Here is a 17,476-nt window from a genome sequence, read left to right as displayed (position 1 = left end):
GGTTCGGCCAAACATCGAGTTCAGCTGGTGTAAGAGTCGTATAAAGTACAAGTATTCCCATAAATACATAAGATGTTCCCAAGTATATCCCCGTTAACCCAGATTGTTGCCATCCCATGAATGTCTCTCACGCTCGTATCCGTAGAGGTCAATAGTGGAAATCCGACCGGGCTTACGCGACCAGAGAGGAAGAGGAGGTCCGGTGTAGCCCTTTTATAGATCGAGCGGGGAGGCGGCGAAGCTATGAGCCAAGCTGGCCTTGTCAATCTCATTAGATCAATAGTCCTGCGGCGACGGGTGCCAACCCGTATAGCGCACTGCTGATACTGAGGAGGCTTTCCGCGTGGTTATCCGCGATCTTGGGGTACTTGTTCGCATCGCTGGTATCGCACTCGCCCCACGGGTTGGTCGTGCTCAGGGTGCAGTTGGCGTGGTCTCCGTGATCATTCTTGAATTGCAGATCGCCGGTGTCCCAGTTGACGGTGACGGAGGCAGTTTCACAGATTTCCTTGGTCTCGATACCCTTATTCTTGCCACACTTCTTCTTGAAAGGGTTGGAGCTTCCCTGGCAGCCAAAAAGCTCCTCATCGATGATGACGGTACAGTGCGTGACGTAATTGTCAGCTGGTGGTTGGGTAGACTTGATGTAGATGTGGGCGCGAGATGGTCTGCGCCAGGGCAAAGGCAGTGCCGAGTTTAAGGAGCCAGGAAGACATGGTGAACGTCAATGCAGGGATAATGGACAGCAACAGGCGGTCTGGGAAAGGGAATTGAAGTGCGTTGGAAACCAGCTATGGCCTACCAGAGGCGCGAGTTGCCCTTTATAATGTAGTGTCATCTCTGCCGAGTTTGCCTCCCCCGGCGAATTCGGCTCATCAGGGTACAATCTTTCATGTCGAGCCATCTTCAATGACTAAAGGTATGTTTGGAGATGATCAGAGACTCCACCGATGAGCAAATCCCGCAGGGGACGACCCTGGGTGCCAATGCCAGACCCTGAAGCCCTAGCGCCAATACCGGGCATAGTAGCGGCGATGCAACCGTCAGGGCTGAACGCGCTCCACTCTCCATCACCAGGTCTGTGGCCATTATCCGGCGCACCCGGATGCTTAAAATCACTCGCTGTAACCTCGACGACTGTTGAAAAATTCTCATCATTAGGTAGTCGGATTTCAGTAAGACCACCCCACGGAAAATCTCTCAAGGATGCTTGGATCTCCTCAGATGAGATCACGGGAACGGTATCCAACCGGTTTGATGGGTTCTAGTCGGACAGGTTCATATCTATGGCACGCCTAATATTAGTAGTAAGTATAGCTCTGACCACCATGATTCTCGCATCTAGAGACTTCTCGGTGCCGATCTACCCGATAAACCAAGCCTTTTGCATGCTGGTCGAACCTCTTTCTCTTCCTATTGGATGCTCAGCTGCAAGGACCTGGCTACGGGCTATTACAAATGTCACGAGAGATGAAGACCGCGAATACTCCCCAGTAATGCATGGGTCATAGTCTATTAGACGTCTGATAATTAGTCTTTGTATTAGTCTGGGAGTTGCAATGGTCACCACAACTTTGTGAGAGGAGATATCTCGGATGTGCCGGAGATGCTGCGGAGGTCGAGGCGAAAGCCCCTCATCTTGATATGCCAGCCCATTTCTGAGACGGTCAACACAAAAGGTTAAGCGCCCAATAAGGATACACTACAAACCAATTCCGAACAAATAAAATCGGGGAGTTTGTCAATGGCGGATCAATAGTAAAGCATCATGTCATACTTTCCAGTTCACAAGCCCTAGAAGAATCTCTTTTTGGTAGGTCTTCAGCGACGGTTTGTGTGAATCCCAGTTCGCTTATGGCAATAGCAGGTAGATAGTGTTGCCAGTGGAATAAGCCACACCAGGTTGCCTCCACTTTTGGATCTTCCTTTGGGCAATTGCCAGTAGGAGTGGAATGTTGGATTCGGCGAAGTGCCGCTCAAAGGCAGAAGTCGCCCACTTCATCGCAACAAATCTCCCACGTCGGAAGTACGAACTAGGAAGAACTAAAGATATGCTTTGCATAGATCCGAGTGCGAGTGTACATGTAAGAATCCAGTTACTCTTCATCTCTTGGTTTCAACTGCCGTTTGGACCCCAGCGTCTAGCAAGTCCTTTGCCATGTCGTCCATTGTACGGCTTATCGTCTCAGTAATGGGAGGTAGAATGAGGGCTGTCTATGACATAGCGGCAGAGGAAGGCTTGGTCCACGCTCGCACGGTGCTCACACAAATATAGTGAGGGATCCACCGCCCTTGTCGCTGCTGCTGACACACTGCGAGTGGTGCCCAGACCGCGTCGGAAACAAGTCCGAAGGTAGAGATGGCCAATCTCACAAACATAATTACCGACAACTGGATTTCATTATACTATGTTTACCTTGAACACCCACCTTGCCACATAAGAAAACTGGCGATTCAACCAAATGCCCGTCTATAATGCGTTTCAGAGTCTGGCTAAGCCTCTTGATTGACCGTTCCATAGTAACCAGACAATCAACATCAACATACCGTATCCACTCGCACTTCTCCCGAAGGCCCAGCCTGTAAGGTTCCAACCAACCCTTCAATTCCGACTAGAGTCTCTATACAGCTCGCGGATCAGATCTGCCAATCGCTGAACCTCATGCTTATACCAAGGCATGGCGTGGTGATAATCAACCTCATATACCTTCGCTGTATTTGACTCATAATACATCCCATGTTGCTGCTTGCCCAATGCCAAAAACATATCCTTCAGTCCATGAACATGTAGCGTGGGTATCTTGATCAAGTCGGTCGATCCCATGGTGGCCATCTCTGTAACAATCCAATGGTCAATATCACCATCCAGGTCATCAAAAAAGCAAAAGGAAAAGAGGAGCATACGATGACCGATCTCCGAGACCATGGGTGCACCAGCACCCATACACAACACCCCAAATTTCAGTTGCGGAGTGCTGCCCAGTTCCCCCAACGCTGTCCTCTGCTGCTGATCCAGTAATAGCCCACTGGTGATGCGAGTGCCCTGACTGAATCCCATCACGCCGACCCATTCCCCACCGGGCCCCGCCGCTTCCATCAATTTCCACACCCGCTCCACACCGTCCCGCCCCGAAATGTCGTACCCACTCCCATCGCCCTGCTCGACTTCCGATCCATCCTTCTTGAACCATGACCGGAAAGGCTTGTAATCACGGAAAGCGGGCAGAATGCCTGGTCCTGGCCCGCTTTCGAAGGGCCCATCAAAGTAAACGAATTGAAAGTCATTTTTGAGCAGCCCGGCCAGCTGGGAGCATTGAACCTCGTAGATGGCACCCTTCGACCCACCACCGTGGAAGCAGGCGATGCGCGGCAGAGACCCGGCCATTTTAGCTATAGCGGAATTGCTATGATGATTACCGTGTAGATTGTAGGGCTGGGTGGGGGTTTTGGGGGAATGAGGGTTGATCTTGTTTGGGGTGCGGAGCGAGGAGAAATCAATTCCAGTCGGTGAAGGGGTTGGCGGGGTCATGTGAGATCAGACGCAATTGAATTCCAGGCTCATGCATGATTATCTTAGCATTTGATTCGCAGACTCTCCTCTAGTACCGGCCGGATATCTCTGCATGCTCCATGTCTATGTATGTTGGGCTCGAAAATACCTACCACCAGTTGCCAAGGCGCAATGGAGAATGTTGTCAAAAGAATTGAGTTGACTACATGCTTATACGTGGAACCTCTCATCAGAGTGGGGGCTTCGTCTGCACAGCTCAGGCTAAGTCTTATATATCATAGTGGAGGCTAGGTAGATTTTCTTTCACAAATAAGCCAGGAATAACTCCTCACTCACAACCATTGTGTATCATGCAAGCTAGGAACCACATTAAAGCTGAGTAGTACCAACACCATCCTAACCAATATCACCATCAGCAAATGAGCATACCAGTATGTGTGTTGCTCGAGCTGAGGATCTGACCATGCCAGTTCTGGACGCTCAGGCAGTGGTACGAATTTAACGGTGACCTCACCTGCTGCATGCATCTTTGGAGAACCATTCGGCAATAACATGTTTGTTTCGCGTAAGGTAATATCTCGCAATGAGTCGGTCCCACGACCCAAAAAGTGTCATGTGGCGGATTGCTCGCTTAACCTAGGGGAAGATGAAAACTATATTTAGTCCGGATTTGAATTCTTTATGGAGCTATGGGGCCTTGATTGGAACACTGTTGACCATTCCTCCGTGCATTCCTGTCTTCAGAAAGCCAAACGCACCACTGAGAAAAAAAAAAGTTCAATACCTGTTACTGAGTACCATACCTAGATCATACCGTGCCATTGATCACCAACACGAAAGCCCTGGGGGAAGGGATCCTCCGAGTCTAGCACGACCGTCTGATAACCTGTGATCCACGCCCGACCCTGGATAGTTGGCAGCACGGCCGGGTAATTGGCAACATTAGTCGTCCCCCTAATATGCGTGATAAACTGGGTTCCCAAGATGCTCCGGTGCACAAACTTCTCCCCTACGGCAATCTGTCCTCGAGCATGTAAGACGGCTAGACGGGCCGAGGTACCCGTGCCACAAGGGCTTCTATCGAATCTGCCTGGAGACGTAACAACGGTGTTAATCGCCGTCTTGCCGCTGCCGTCCGGAAGGTCTTCGACAGGCTCAGTAAACTCGAGAACGCTATAGCCAAAGATATCAGGGTTCTCGGGATGTGCCGGGGCGTAGGCTGCGCCAACCGCCTTCTTGATCTTCTCGCCAACCTCGACCAGCTTGGGACCTTCGGCGTTCCGGATTCTCAGACCCAGGGATGTCGCGTCGACGAGTATATACATCATGCCTCCGTAGGCAATATCCACTGATACGGTGCCCAGGTCAGGAACGTCTATCTTGTAATCAAGCTGGAAAACGAATGACGGGACGTTATCAAAGGCCACGCTCCTGCATTTGCCGCCCTGGCACTCAGCCCTCACTTTGACAAGCCCCGCCGCAGTGTCAAGCGTAAGCTCCGTCACGGGCTCTTTCATAGCGATCATGCCGGTTTCTAAGAGCACTGTGACCGTGCATATACTGTTGGACCCCGACATCGGTGCATATTCTTCGTTTTCCATAATTAACAACCCGACATCAGCGCGGGGATCGCAGGGAGGAAGGACCAGGTTCACATGCTTGCCTGGCCGTCCTCGAGGCTCGTTGAGGAGAAGAGACCTTACCTCATCTTGCTTGTATAGGAAGTGCTGTCGCTTCTCGAACATGGTCTTTCCGGGGACGTCGAGTACCCCGCCGATTATCACATCCCCGACTTCACCCTCGGCATGGCATCCGACCACGGAGATGGTTCGTGAGGTAGGCATAGCTGAATGTTTGATGTGAGCGGTGTAAACGAAGTGAAATCGTACCAAGCGCAATGAGAATTCTAATTGTAAGCGTCCTTTGCTCTCCTCTCGCTTATTTATATGCTATACGGCCGGAGCATGCGTCCGAGACGGAATCCTCATCCGTACGTCCGCTGCCTGAAGGCAACTAATCACCCGGCACAAAGAACGATCACGATCGTCTGCAAACCACTCGAAAGAGGACAAGAAGCGGGCGATCGTGGAAAGATAGGTCTCGGTATGGGTTTCTGGACCTGCTGAGCGGCACTTGTTGGATTTCTCCCCGCTTGGGGCGGGGTCGCGGCAATAAAACTAGGTTTCTGTAGGTCTCAATATCTGGCATTTTGCCTGCATCCAACCCGAATGCGAAACTCGAACGCCTTCGCGATTTCCCAATCTTTGTTTCACCTTTGGCATTTGACTGCGCCCTGTTCTGACACACTGCTCACATGGGGGTTGGTGATATCAGTAGAAGACGAGAAAATTCGCGGTCTACCACCGAGGGCATCACTCCGACAATCCGTCGTAAATGCGATATGATAGAAAAAAAGGGTCCAAAGAGCTGAATATATATTGGTCAATGAGTATGCGAGATTAGGTCAGTACGGTAAGTGACACTAGGTTGCATGAGCTCAACGCAAATAAGATCGATGTCAAAAAGTGACTGGCTTGATGTTCATAAGCATTGGGCTCCACTGTTGACCCTAATAGAAACTCAAAGAGCTGTCAATATCTGACATGTACAAGGAGTCCTGGTGACGAAGCAAAACAAACATTATTTTTTTTGGACGATGTGGCTATATATATCTTTGCCAGATATTGAGGCTATACCCAACTCCACTAGGTCAAGCTTCTCTGGGTCGCAAAAGCGAAAATCATGGCATATGGAGACACCACACGAACGACACAACCTTGACATTTGGGATCCACCGACACTACGACAAACAGAGTATAGACACGTCCCCTTACTGCGTCGCAGATCCCAAATAAAGAACGTCCGCGCGTTTGTACCCAATAGCTAAGACCCAATGCGCATCCACTGCGCCAAGTCGCATGCCACGTAGTCAGACACAACAACCACCCAAGCACCAGTGGGATGGCGTTACGATCCTCCCCAGTCTGATCATTCAGTCGGACTTACCACGGTCGGAAATGGTGGCACAATCTAACACGATCGGAAAAAAAAAGGAAGTGGTGAGGTGGCTGGTGAACTGACCGCTACTTGATATCGATGGACCCATTCGACACGACACTAAAAGTGCCCACTTCTCGGTCCCAACATGATACAAAGTCCTCCATGACGACAGGCGGCTGTTTGGGATTCCACCATTTCTCCCGGCCATGATGCCCTTCCTCCCCATCTTGCTCGTCCTCGCCGGGCTCACGTTTTTGTTCCGGCGCCGGCGATACAAGGCCATCGAGCAGGACGAGAGTCCGCGGGTGGTCGTGAAAGGGCATACCTATTCCGATAGCGTGGAAGAGATAGAATTACCGCAGTTGAGAAGCGAGAAGGTCGAGAATGTTCGGAAAGCTTGCATGATAGGCGCGGGATATGTGGGTATGGATCATGGCTCGTGCCGATTAATTTCGTATGGTCGCTAATCTGTTTCCTCCAGGTGGATTGACGGCACTGGTGCTTGCGTCGCAGAACCCACACATTCAGTTCTCTGTCGTGGATAGTGATGCTCGTCTCATTGCCGCGTGGAATTCGGATCGGCCGCCTGTCTTTGAGCCAGGACTGGAAGATCTATTATTTGAGCCTAATGAGCCACTGCCATTGCCGACACCGTCGCCATCACCAAAGCCAGAGGGCGCACAGGATGAGGATTGTCTAAAAGATTCAAGTAATAGTACCAACCACGCGGAGCTCGTCGCCCTATTACCGCGACGCCGGAAGCTCGCCAATGTGAGCTTTTCGACTCATATGCATGAAGCCGTGGCGGCGGCGGACATGGTCTTCCTGTGTGTAGACGCACCATCCAGTATCATAAACGGCGACAAAAGCGATATAGACCTGTCCCGCTTGGAAGTCGCCATCCAAGCGATCGCACAGGTTTCGACAGGCCACAAGATCATAGTCCAGAAAAGTACCGCACCGTGTGGCATTGTACCACGGCTCAAGAAGCTCGTAAGTCTCATAGAATCGTAACTTGTTGTGTCCCTAACAGTTGTAGTTGAAAGAGACGGCCTCGCCATCGGCATCTTTCGATGTTCTTTCCAACCCCGACTTCCTCGTACCTGGTGCAGCTATCAGAGACCTCCTATATCCACCCCGCGTGATCATCGGGCATGTCTTCTCGGAAGATATGTCGCCCAAGGCATTGACGGCGCTGAAACGATTATATTCCCCATGGGTTCCGGACGATCGCATCGTGACCATGGATGCATGGTCATCGGAACTCGGGAAGGTAGCAGCCAACGCTTTGCTCGCCCAGCAGATCAGCAGTCTCAATTCCCTTAGCGTTCTCTGCGAGTCGACCAACGCCAATATCAACTATGTCTCGGAAACTCTCGGATTGAGTCAGCGATCGGGACTAGGATTCGGCGGATCGAATCTGCAATCGGACGTGCTGTGTCTGGTGTATCTGGCGAGGGAGTTGGGGTTGCAGGAGGTCGTTGATTACTGGATGGCGGTCCTTCGAATGAACGAATACCAGAGGCATCGAGTTGTGAAACGCTTGATCACCCGACTAGGAGACGTGAAAGAGAAACGAGTAGCGGTTCTCGGCTTTGTGTCCAAGGGAAACGTGATGGATACGCGGACCACGACGGCATTGGGCTTGGTACGAACATTGACCAGCAATGGGGTGCGCGTCAACATCTATGATCCGCACGTCCAAGCCGACCGCAGCGAGAGCACGCTGCGACTCTACGACTGTCATCCAGAAATGGTGACGGTGACCGAGTCCATTGAAACGGCGTGTTTCGGATGTAGTGCGTTGGTGCTCCACACCGATTGGGAGGAGTTCCGCCAGGACCAGGTGCGATGGCAACGTATCGCTGGCCATATGGCGAGTCCGAAGGTCCTTTTGGATCCTCATGGCGTCTTTGATGGCTTTAAGATGCAGCAGTGGGGATTTGAGGTATTGCAGGTTGGCATCCGGAGTGCGAAGGTGCTGTGAGCTGGTATAATATTGTTTGTATTGTATCATGTATGCATTATGACGGCGATTGTGAGCGACTTGATTGATTTTATAGTATTCATGAAACTATTAATGCATACATAAGTCTTCTATATACCATAGCCCCACGAATCAGTTACCCCTAGGACCATTCAACAATCCCTGGCCTCACTTCACGTAAATAACATGGAAATCTATAACAACGAGAGTAGTAGGAAATACAATAGTGATGAACGATAACTACACCTCCCCAGCGTGTTTCCTAATATACGCCGCAACCTGGTCAGGAACAACTAACCACGGTGTATGAGCCGTCTTAATCTTCTCCGTCTCAAAGCTGGCCCCCTTCCCCCTCGCCTTCTCCACCATTAACTCCTGCACAAACAACGGAATGGCGCGATCATCCTCACACAGAAGATACGTAGCAGGAATATCCACATAGGCAGTCCCCGTCGCGGGCGAGTTCTTGGTCGCCCACGCATGCGGGCGCAGCGTTGTCGCCCACTCGCGCCCATCGGGGACATCATGAAAGAAGAGCGTGAACGGATCATCCGCCGTCACTGTCGCATTCTCGGCCTGTTTTATACACGCCTCAGCCTCATTCTACTGGACTAAAAGAGTAATGGATTCTCGTGGAAAGGAAAACTTACGTCCATCACATACCACTCCGGCGGCACGCCCCCAAAAGCCCCAATCAAGCTCTCTCCGATCTCCGGCAAGAAGGCCGAGATGAAAATCAGCTTCGTCACGCCGCCCTCTTTGCCCTCCTTTTGTCTTTCGGCTCGGCTCAGTCCCTCGAGCGCACTGTTTACGGGTAGGCCGGACCAGCTGTGCGAAATGATGACCACCTCTTGACCGGCATTCACGGCTGGTTCAACTAGTGCCCGCACGGCGCTGATATCGCCCGTTAGGTCTTTGACTTCCGTTGCCTGTTGGATCGAAGGGAAGGAGACGGTTTGGCAGGTGTAGCCGTGTGGGGCCAGTTTGGCGATGAGTGGGTCAAACGCTGATGATGGGTACCAGGCTCCTGGGGCGAAGATGAGCGTTGGCTGTGACATTTTGGATATTTCTTCAGGATACGGTGGTTCCGAACGATATAGGGTACAGGGAAAAGGGAACGGAAGTCGTCGAATACAGCCGAGCTTAAATGCTTCTGTCCCGAAGATATCGACGATCGGATAGTTTAGCCCCCAAGGGCAAGAGCCAATAAACCATCATTTGGGGAGTCTAGTTGAGAGCTAAACGGTGTGGTGGATCAGAATCTCATATCAACATTGCACTCTGTATTGGGTCCTATTGGTTCTCTCGTGTATACTCCACAGCTAGTCGTGAGGCTAATCCTATGCAGGGAATGACCACGTACGCAATGAGACTACGTTTACCAATGATCTAGATCCTGGCAGTGCTTAGTATAGATAATCGTCCGTTGATTCGGCAATCTAATTTCTATCTATAATTGGGACATTCAAACCATCGAGGCTTTCGATAATGAAATAGCATAAGGACCTTCTCACAGCCTCCAGTCAATCAATACATCTACTCTATAGCCTTCGCCACGGTAAGCAAGCTTGACCCTATCTCAGAGTTTGGGCTTCCTCGATAATGTGCCGATATGCTGTTTCCATTTGTCATCGACCGTGATCTTGTTGCGACGCGGTATATCATTCCACCTCTGAAGGTGCTTCTGGCGCTCGGCGTTCCATCTAGACAGTTCAGCATCGCTAAATGTAGCAATCGCATTGGCGCAATCCATAACTCGTTCCATTGGAATTAAATGTCCTGTTGGCAGCGTCACCTCCTTCACTCGTTGCCGACTAACGCCACCATTTCCACCAACACCAGTACCTGTGACGTCCATCTTGGCCTGACGAGCGGCGGGTGACGATAATTCGGAACTTTCTCCAAAGACGTACAGAACGCTGGGTTTCATCTCGCCCAAACGACGGAAAAGCTGCGCCGGTTCTGGTCGGTAAAACGGATAGCTCTCCTCTAAATCGTCCGGATGCATGTCGTTTTGCCATTCACCTTGCTCAAGATCTACTCTTCCTCCTTCGTACGTGGGTCGCAGAAACGTAAATACTTCCTGGGCTTTGGGGGTGGTCAATGTCACTGGTCGTGGGCCGAGTTCACTAGGCTCCGGATATATCTCGGTCGGCCCTTCACGAAGTCCATATTCCACGAATTTTTCCAGCACACGTGGGTCCCATTTTTGATATACCCTGTTGCTTTGAAACCTTTGTATGGCGTCTTGCTTTGTGGGCCATATGTCGCGTCTGTAGCTCGAGGCAGGCGCATAGTCCTTGCTGGGGTTCTCGGTCTGAATGACGGGATCGATCAAAACAAGAGCCTGGAAGAGCGATGGGTGCAGCAATGCTAAATTGGCGCTAAAAGTCGCATGATATTAGAGCTCCGAGCACATAGGTATATATAGCGGTTACACATACAGGTGCATGCCACCCATGCTATGTCCGACTCCGATGATAGGATGGGGCATCTCATCTTGATACTGATTAATCAAAAAGAGGAGATCTCTCGCGTGATCATCCCAGCTAGCTGAAGAAGAGTCAGTAGAGTGACCCTCTACGTTGGCAAGACAGGACGACACGCACGATCATTGCCAAGAATTCTCTCGTTCAAGACACTACTCTGGCCTTGGTGAGCAACATCTGCGATCCATATGCTGCGAATATTCCTGCCCATGGACCTCATTCGCTGTTCCAGGTCATCCCATAATGGCTCGTACAGTTCCTAGCATGGTCAACTTGCGGTTCCTAGGTACGTTCGCGCGATCGGCGATCTGTTACCTTGGGAAACCCGTTCGCGTGCGCACCAATAATCGTGACATCGCCCGGAGATGGCTTTTCGTTCGATTTCGGGATGTATTGTTTTACCGCCAGACGTAGCTTGTTCGCTTGGCCTGGTTCCGTCGCGCCGAATCGGTCTCGGATATGTTGGGCTCGGACCGTGTGCTCGACCACCCGAAACTGCGACATGGTTCGCACGAATGGTTGGGCTCTGAGAACAGTGTTTCTGGTCGCAAGGGACGTAACTCTCCTGGCGTTATTTCTCCACGCAAGGACATTCATGGTGAATCCCATACCCTTGTTGTGGACGCTATCCCAAATGGTTGGAGAGAAAAAGCGCCATATTTCCCTACAGCCGAGGCACTGGGAAGGCACACCCTACGCCCTATGACATTGGCATTAGGGTTTGCGCTTTCCCCGGCGATAAGCGCCGCTAATTGGCGGTCGTGCTGCGTGTGGGTACCGCATGTGAGGCCCTGTTTTTTATACTAATCATCTTCTCTTAAACTAAATTTAGCCATGACTTATAAGTACCGTTGTACAGTACTGGCTCCTCCTCGGGCCGAGAGGTTCGCAGATAGTGATAGCTGTTCTGCACATGTGAGATACTGTTATCCAATCCTTCTAGAAGTCCAGTTTTGCTCCGTTACTACCTAGGAGGAGTATCGGAAAGAAGTCCGATCTATGTCAAATCTGGGGGGGCAGCCGGAGAACCGTTACCATCCTACACTAACGAATAAAACTCGGCCGGGCAATCCGGGAAGGTGAGACGAGCAGAGGTTCGCCCGATACCAGAGATCCTGATCTTTCGGCAGCGAAGATGTTAGATTAAGCTTTTAGGGCTAGATAGAAGGCGTCCACTTGAATTTAATGCATCTGGCTAGCCTTCTATGTTTGCTCATTGCGGTTTGCAAGAATAGCCCTCGATGCAGCATCACGCTGTCCTTTACTTTGACAATCTGACCAAACACAATTAATAGATTGGGAGTTCATCAGCAACTACATTCAGATTCTATAAATGATCCTGCTCTAGGCAACCTCCTGGTGGGATGCATCTGCGGCCTTTTCTTCCGACACACTCTGCTGGCGCCGCGCAATCTCCTCTCCAAACTTATCCTGGAGTTTGTTCGACTGCCACGGCTTCACGTTCGACTCGAACATCACATCAATTTCTTCAAGGGACCGACGCGCCGTCTCTGGGTACAGGAAGAACACATGGAATGTCATCACCGTGCAGAACACACCGAAGATGATGTATGTCTTCCACTTGATATTGGTGAAGGCGGGAGCGACGAAGTAGGCCAGGGCGAAGTTGAAGATCCAATTGCCCGCGGCAGAAAGACCGACACCCTTCGCACGGTACTTCAGGGGGAACACTTCAGAGGCGTAAATCCAGGCGGTAGGGGCCTGTATTCCTGTCAGTAATGACTCAGACACCCGTTATGAGAAGGTGAAACATACCCAGGTGAGGCCGTACACGCCGACAAAGATGTACGAGAGGGAAATGACCGCCTTGCCGGGAGCTCCCTTGATCTCCCATCGCAGATTCTTGTTACCATCGATCTCATCGACCGGATTACCATAGCTGGCCATGACACCGGCAATAGCATAATGCAGTATCATGCAGGCGACGGCACCCGATAACAGGAGAAAGCGGCGGCCAATGCGGTCGATGTATGGGAGAATGACACCGGTTGTCACAAGGAAAATCACGTATTGGATCGCGGAGGAATATAAAGTGGCGTTATTGTCCTGGAAGAGCGCGTTAGCCAGAAACATTCGTTAGGTCGCGGGAAGCTATTGGACTCACCATGCCAGCCATACTGAAGATGTAGACAACATAGTACATAGCAACGTTACCACCGAGCAGCTGCTGCCACACCTGCACGCTGACACCGCACATGGTGCGCATCCACATATTGGGCCCAAACAAAGCGAGAAATGTCACATCCTTGGCTTCATGGGCGATACGCACAGCCTCCTGCACTTCCTCCCATTCGACCTGCACGACGGGGTCGTTGCGATCGCCGTTACCGTGCAGCATCGCCAGCGTGTCCAGACTCTCTTCCCACCGTTCCTTACCAGCCAGCCAACGGGGCGACTCCGGGAAAAACGGGAGGGCCAACAGCAAGATAAGACCCGGGACAGCTTGGATGCCCCAAGCGACGCGGAACGAGGCTGGGCCGGCGATACCCTTTCCGCAACCGTAGGAGATCAAGTACATGATCAGAATACCCCATTCGATGGCCCATTGCTGGATACCGACGATGCGACCACGGATACGAGCGGGAGCCAATTCTGCCAGATACACACAGACCTGTGAGGAAGTGATACCGACTATCGAAGTTGGTTAGTCTGAGAAGATGCTAGATGGGCTATCATCGGTACGGACCAGAGAGACCGCTGACGACACGTCCAGCGACCAGATGTGCGACATTCTGTGCGCTAAGCTGAAGAACGGCGCCAATAATCCAAATCACACTCGCAATCATGAGGGACATGCGACGACCCACGATATCAGAGATCCAACCAGCAGCGATGGCACCAGCGAAGGAGCCCGCGGACATGGAAGCAGTGATCTAAGCGGCCGGGAGTCAGTTGTCGCGATCAGGCCGACCAGCGTGGGAGGGGATGATACATACACCACCTTGTAAGTTAGAGTCAGGGCTGTTGAAATAGTCGAGATACTGCTTCGTGCCAATCCAGGCACTCATAGAACTATTGTGCCGAATCAGAATCAGCTCGGGGAGATAGTAATATCGCAATGCTTCTTTACCTGACATCGAAACCGAAAAGGGCACCGCCAATGGTGCCAAATGCGGCGAGCACTATGACCGTCAGTTATCTCGCGTTGACAGTCGCTGAAAGTGATCCTGGCATACCATATATGTTTGTAATCCGATACATCTTGGCCAGTAACTAAACCCCAGAATTAACGGCCACGTTGGGTTCGTCCGAAAGGGCTTGACCCGGAGAACCCTGGCGAAGCTTTATATAAGAGCGACTGCATAGGATGTGGTATGGCTCGAACGCGCGAGACATTGGACCGGCGGGCGACCCGTAAGGAGAAGGGATCAACCGTCCAGGGAATGTGGAGGTCCGGGGGACGCCCACGGAGTGCTATGGAGAAAATGGGGATTCGACAAATCAACGGCGTCATGATGTGGGGAGTCTTCCAGGGACTCATCCACTCGGTTGATTCCAAACGGAGATTTTCCCTGTTGGTGAGCTGCGACTTCGGATGAATGGGCATTTAACCGAGACAGACGATGCGTCCTGAATCACAAATGGATGGCATGACGAGACTTGGAATTAATTTGGCCGGTTTTCCCAGGGGGCTCATACTTCTTCCTGCGTCACCGTCTCGGAGACCTTTTCGTAGGCCTACGACGTCACAACTCGTATCCCGTTCGGAATCTTGGCTCGTCGCTAACGCCGCCGAAGGAGGAACCGAGTCCCTCTGGTAATAACTCCAGTCGGGAGATCCATTGGTCCTGACGCTGAATAGACTCCGACGGACTGGGCTCGGTTAACCGGGATAAGCCCTTCGGCTAACATCATGTTCAGAATTCCTGCGTGAAGGAGAATCTTGAGACGGTTGCCGATAGTTCACATGAGTAGGACGGTGGCTGAAATAATTAATATAATATAACAACGATCTTATCTGGCGTGATTCAACCGAGACGGTATAAAGAATCTGGGGTATTGAACCAGAAAGTCTGGAGTCAACAAGAGTCGGCAATCATTTGCTCTCCACTTTTTCTCTTTCGGCCCGCACGTGTGCGGAGTTTGGTCACGGCTCACACCATCGCTTTACTCTCTACCTCTCTCTCTCTCTCTTTCTTTTCACCTGCAACAATGGGCCCATTGCCAACAACCAGCACTTCAACTACGACGGTCACTCATGTTAGGCTCTTTAAGTTCCATTCAACCCAAAAAGAAAAAAAAAAATCATCATACCAGTCACACGGATGCCTAGCCGGGCAACGATTAGCAGAGGAAAGGGGCTCGAGCCCAACATCAGGTGCATTGAATCCACATGTTTAATATACCAACGAGCTTTAGATTGACACACGAGACAATGCGATCCTTCCGACTTGGTATCGGAAGTACCTCCCGATTCCTCGCCCATACTATTGGCTAGATTTCATCCGTAGTTGACGGGATGGCGTCGACTGCATACTCATTTGTATGCTTACCACCCCAGGGCCTCCAAGCTAGCGAAAGCTTCGGTAGCTCTATCAGAGACTCTCTGGTGGAACGCTTGAACCTCTTGGCCTTACTCTACTACGCCGGAAATATCTGATGCGGCCTACGTAGTCGCACGGCGTAGCTCTGTATTTCTTTTGTGGCATACTTTGTGATGTTACTCCCACGTCACTCAATATATCCGCTTGTCCCTGTCTACGTCAACTGTGACTTAGCTTCCGATTGTCTTCATTTGCACACAGTCGGTGGACCAATGCAGAGAGTTGTTCCTCCATGTTGCTACCCGGCAAAAGCAATCCAACGGGAACCTGTGCCCCTACCGGCCGTTACTCTACACAAACTATTCTATTGAACCACCTCAAAGAATTTACAATGAGCACGTCACATTGGAGACAACATATATATGGCTCTGTAATCGGGTACTAATATGTGTGGAGCTTGCCTGTTTCTTTCCTTTCAAACGGATTATCGTCACGTCCTTTCAAGCTGTCCAATCCCAATCTCAACACCCCTTTTCCCTCGTCGTTATCCCACATTCAAACTAAACAACCACCCGCCGATGACACCCCTCTTGATCCATTCCTGGTAGCCGTACCACTCCGATCAGCTGGAATATCGCTGTCACTCAGCAGCACTGAAAAGCCTGTCAGAAAACTGCTCCCTGCGCCGACCCAAGGATCCCTAGGCTACGTGCATTTAGTATCAATCTGCCGTGCCCTTAATCGTTCATTTAGACATACTTGACGACATGATGGCGTCTTTAAGGGAGGCTAAGTTGAGTTCATCGGCACTCGGCAGGACAAGTCAAAAGGCATCGACCACACCTTCGAGCCTCTGGACAGGTTGAATGCCCGGTAGATGACGTGTCGCTCTGTTACTCAATATTGGTAGAAGTTAGGATGATGTCTGAGTAGAGCCGTAGACGTGTTCCCTGCCTTGGGCTTGTGCGACAGGCTCAATCCTAGGAAACGCAACTAACTCCGCACAGCGCTGAGCTTGGAGGATTTTCTCGGCAGAAATCCGTTTCACCATAAATTCAGATAGTAATTACCGCATTCATGGAAGCTAAGGAGTGTTCAGAAGTGAATCTTCTACCATTCCCCAGAATGGCTGACTCTCGTGAGATCCATCTCTCATGATTCCCATTCAAATCGATGATCAAGGCGAAGACGAAGTACTCTTTACCGCATGGTAAAAGGCTTGGGGCGGATGCGACTGGAGCTGGCGATGACAGCCATCAACTCAAGTCTACATATTCTTCCCGTTTTCCATTCTCTTCCCCACAGCTAGCTGTTTGCGTGTGCAAAGAGACGATATGTGCGGAGTGACTTCGCATGCAGACATCATGGATGCCCGTATAGTTTCTGTCCCCAGAACATTTAGATCTGGCTTCCTGCAAAGGAAAGTGGAGATCAAGCCTGGGTAGCCTCCCAGGCTTTTCCTTTTCTTTCTTCCTTTTTTTTTCCATATCGCTTTTTCGAAAACATACGTCTTGGATGGAGTGGAACGGATGTCCTCTTTCTTTGGTGTACCCATCGATCATGTTGTGTGAAAATCAATGTCTGATACGCGGTCAGGTCGAAGAATGACAGACTCAAGGCAACCGTCTGCCGGTCAGGATAAGCCTATGCACCGCTCACGCAAGAAAGCCCCGATCTTCCATCAGCGCATGTCAATCAGCGCCGAATTGGGGACGAGCGATAACGCGTCCTTTTCCCGTCCGCTGATACCCGAAATGGCGCTAAGGAGGCCAACACCCTCGTGGATGACAATGATAACAATTTAATGGCTGTCAAGAGGAGGTGATAAGCGCTCGCAATGAATCTGACCCTCTTCCACATTGCTTGGGTCTCATGCTTGACGGTCTTATCTGGGGTAAATTAAACTACTACTCCGGTGATATCGTGATGTCACCATTGGCTCTCGACCCGTTCTGATCCCTACCCACGAATCTGTCAATTTCCA

At 50.9% G+C, this 17,476-nt stretch overlaps 7 protein-coding genes across 7 annotated transcripts; 1 reads left to right on the top strand and 6 right to left on the bottom strand.

Moving 5' to 3' along the window:
• Window positions 1–271: 271 nt before the first annotated feature.
• Window positions 272–716, bottom strand: ABOM_007688 (uncharacterized protein; the record flags this gene model as incomplete). The annotated part of the gene is made up of 2 exons (XM_022534817.1): window positions 272–583; window positions 642–716. The coding sequence occupies 2 exons, from the start codon at window positions 714–716 to the stop codon at window positions 272–274; spliced, it is 387 nt and encodes a 128-aa protein (XP_022387959.1).
• A 1,886-nt stretch (window positions 717–2,602) lies between these two features.
• On the bottom strand, window positions 2,603–3,385 carry ABOM_007687 (uncharacterized protein; the record flags this gene model as incomplete). The annotated part of the gene is made up of 1 exon (XM_022534816.1): window positions 2,603–3,385. One exon carries the CDS (start codon window positions 3,383–3,385, stop codon window positions 2,603–2,605), a length of 783 nt encoding a protein of 260 aa, XP_022387964.1.
• Window positions 3,386–4,314: 929 nt separating this feature from the next.
• ABOM_007686 (proline racemase family protein) lies at window positions 4,315–5,355 on the bottom strand (the record flags this gene model as incomplete). Its single annotated transcript, XM_022534815.1, has 1 exon — window positions 4,315–5,355. One exon carries the CDS (start codon window positions 5,353–5,355, stop codon window positions 4,315–4,317), a length of 1,041 nt encoding a protein of 346 aa, XP_022387963.1.
• Window positions 5,356–6,717: 1,362 nt separating this feature from the next.
• On the top strand, window positions 6,718–8,498 carry ugd2 (putative UDP-glucose dehydrogenase Ugd1; the record flags this gene model as incomplete). Its single annotated transcript, XM_022534814.1, has 3 exons — window positions 6,718–6,934; window positions 6,993–7,504; window positions 7,551–8,498. The coding sequence occupies 3 exons, from the start codon at window positions 6,718–6,720 to the stop codon at window positions 8,496–8,498; spliced, it is 1,677 nt and encodes a 558-aa protein (XP_022387962.1).
• Window positions 8,499–8,738: 240 nt separating this feature from the next.
• ABOM_007684 (alpha/beta hydrolase) lies at window positions 8,739–9,556 on the bottom strand (the record flags this gene model as incomplete). The annotated part of the gene is made up of 2 exons (XM_022534813.1): window positions 8,739–9,074; window positions 9,149–9,556. 2 exons carry the CDS (start codon window positions 9,554–9,556, stop codon window positions 8,739–8,741), a joined length of 744 nt encoding a protein of 247 aa, XP_022387961.1.
• A 521-nt stretch (window positions 9,557–10,077) lies between these two features.
• Window positions 10,078–11,491, bottom strand: ABOM_007683 (toxin biosynthesis protein; the record flags this gene model as incomplete). Its single annotated transcript, XM_022534812.1, has 4 exons — window positions 10,078–10,882; window positions 10,943–11,051; window positions 11,108–11,246; window positions 11,303–11,491. The coding sequence occupies 4 exons, from the start codon at window positions 11,489–11,491 to the stop codon at window positions 10,078–10,080; spliced, it is 1,242 nt and encodes a 413-aa protein (XP_022387966.1).
• An 840-nt stretch (window positions 11,492–12,331) lies between these two features.
• ABOM_007682 (sugar porter family MFS transporter) lies at window positions 12,332–14,209 on the bottom strand (the record flags this gene model as incomplete). The annotated part of the gene is made up of 7 exons (XM_022534811.1): window positions 12,332–12,709; window positions 12,764–13,054; window positions 13,113–13,639; window positions 13,695–13,881; window positions 13,945–14,020; window positions 14,079–14,130; window positions 14,185–14,209. The coding sequence occupies 7 exons, from the start codon at window positions 14,207–14,209 to the stop codon at window positions 12,332–12,334; spliced, it is 1,536 nt and encodes a 511-aa protein (XP_022387965.1).
• Between the last annotated feature and the right edge of the window lie 3,267 nt (window positions 14,210–17,476).

Source organism: Aspergillus bombycis, assembly GCF_001792695.1.
Source record: "Aspergillus bombycis strain NRRL26010 chromosome Unknown contig00058, whole genome shotgun sequence".
Lineage (NCBI taxonomy): Eukaryota > Fungi > Ascomycota > Eurotiomycetes > Eurotiales > Aspergillaceae > Aspergillus > Aspergillus bombycis.
This window is presented reverse-complemented; position numbering and strand designations above follow the sequence as displayed.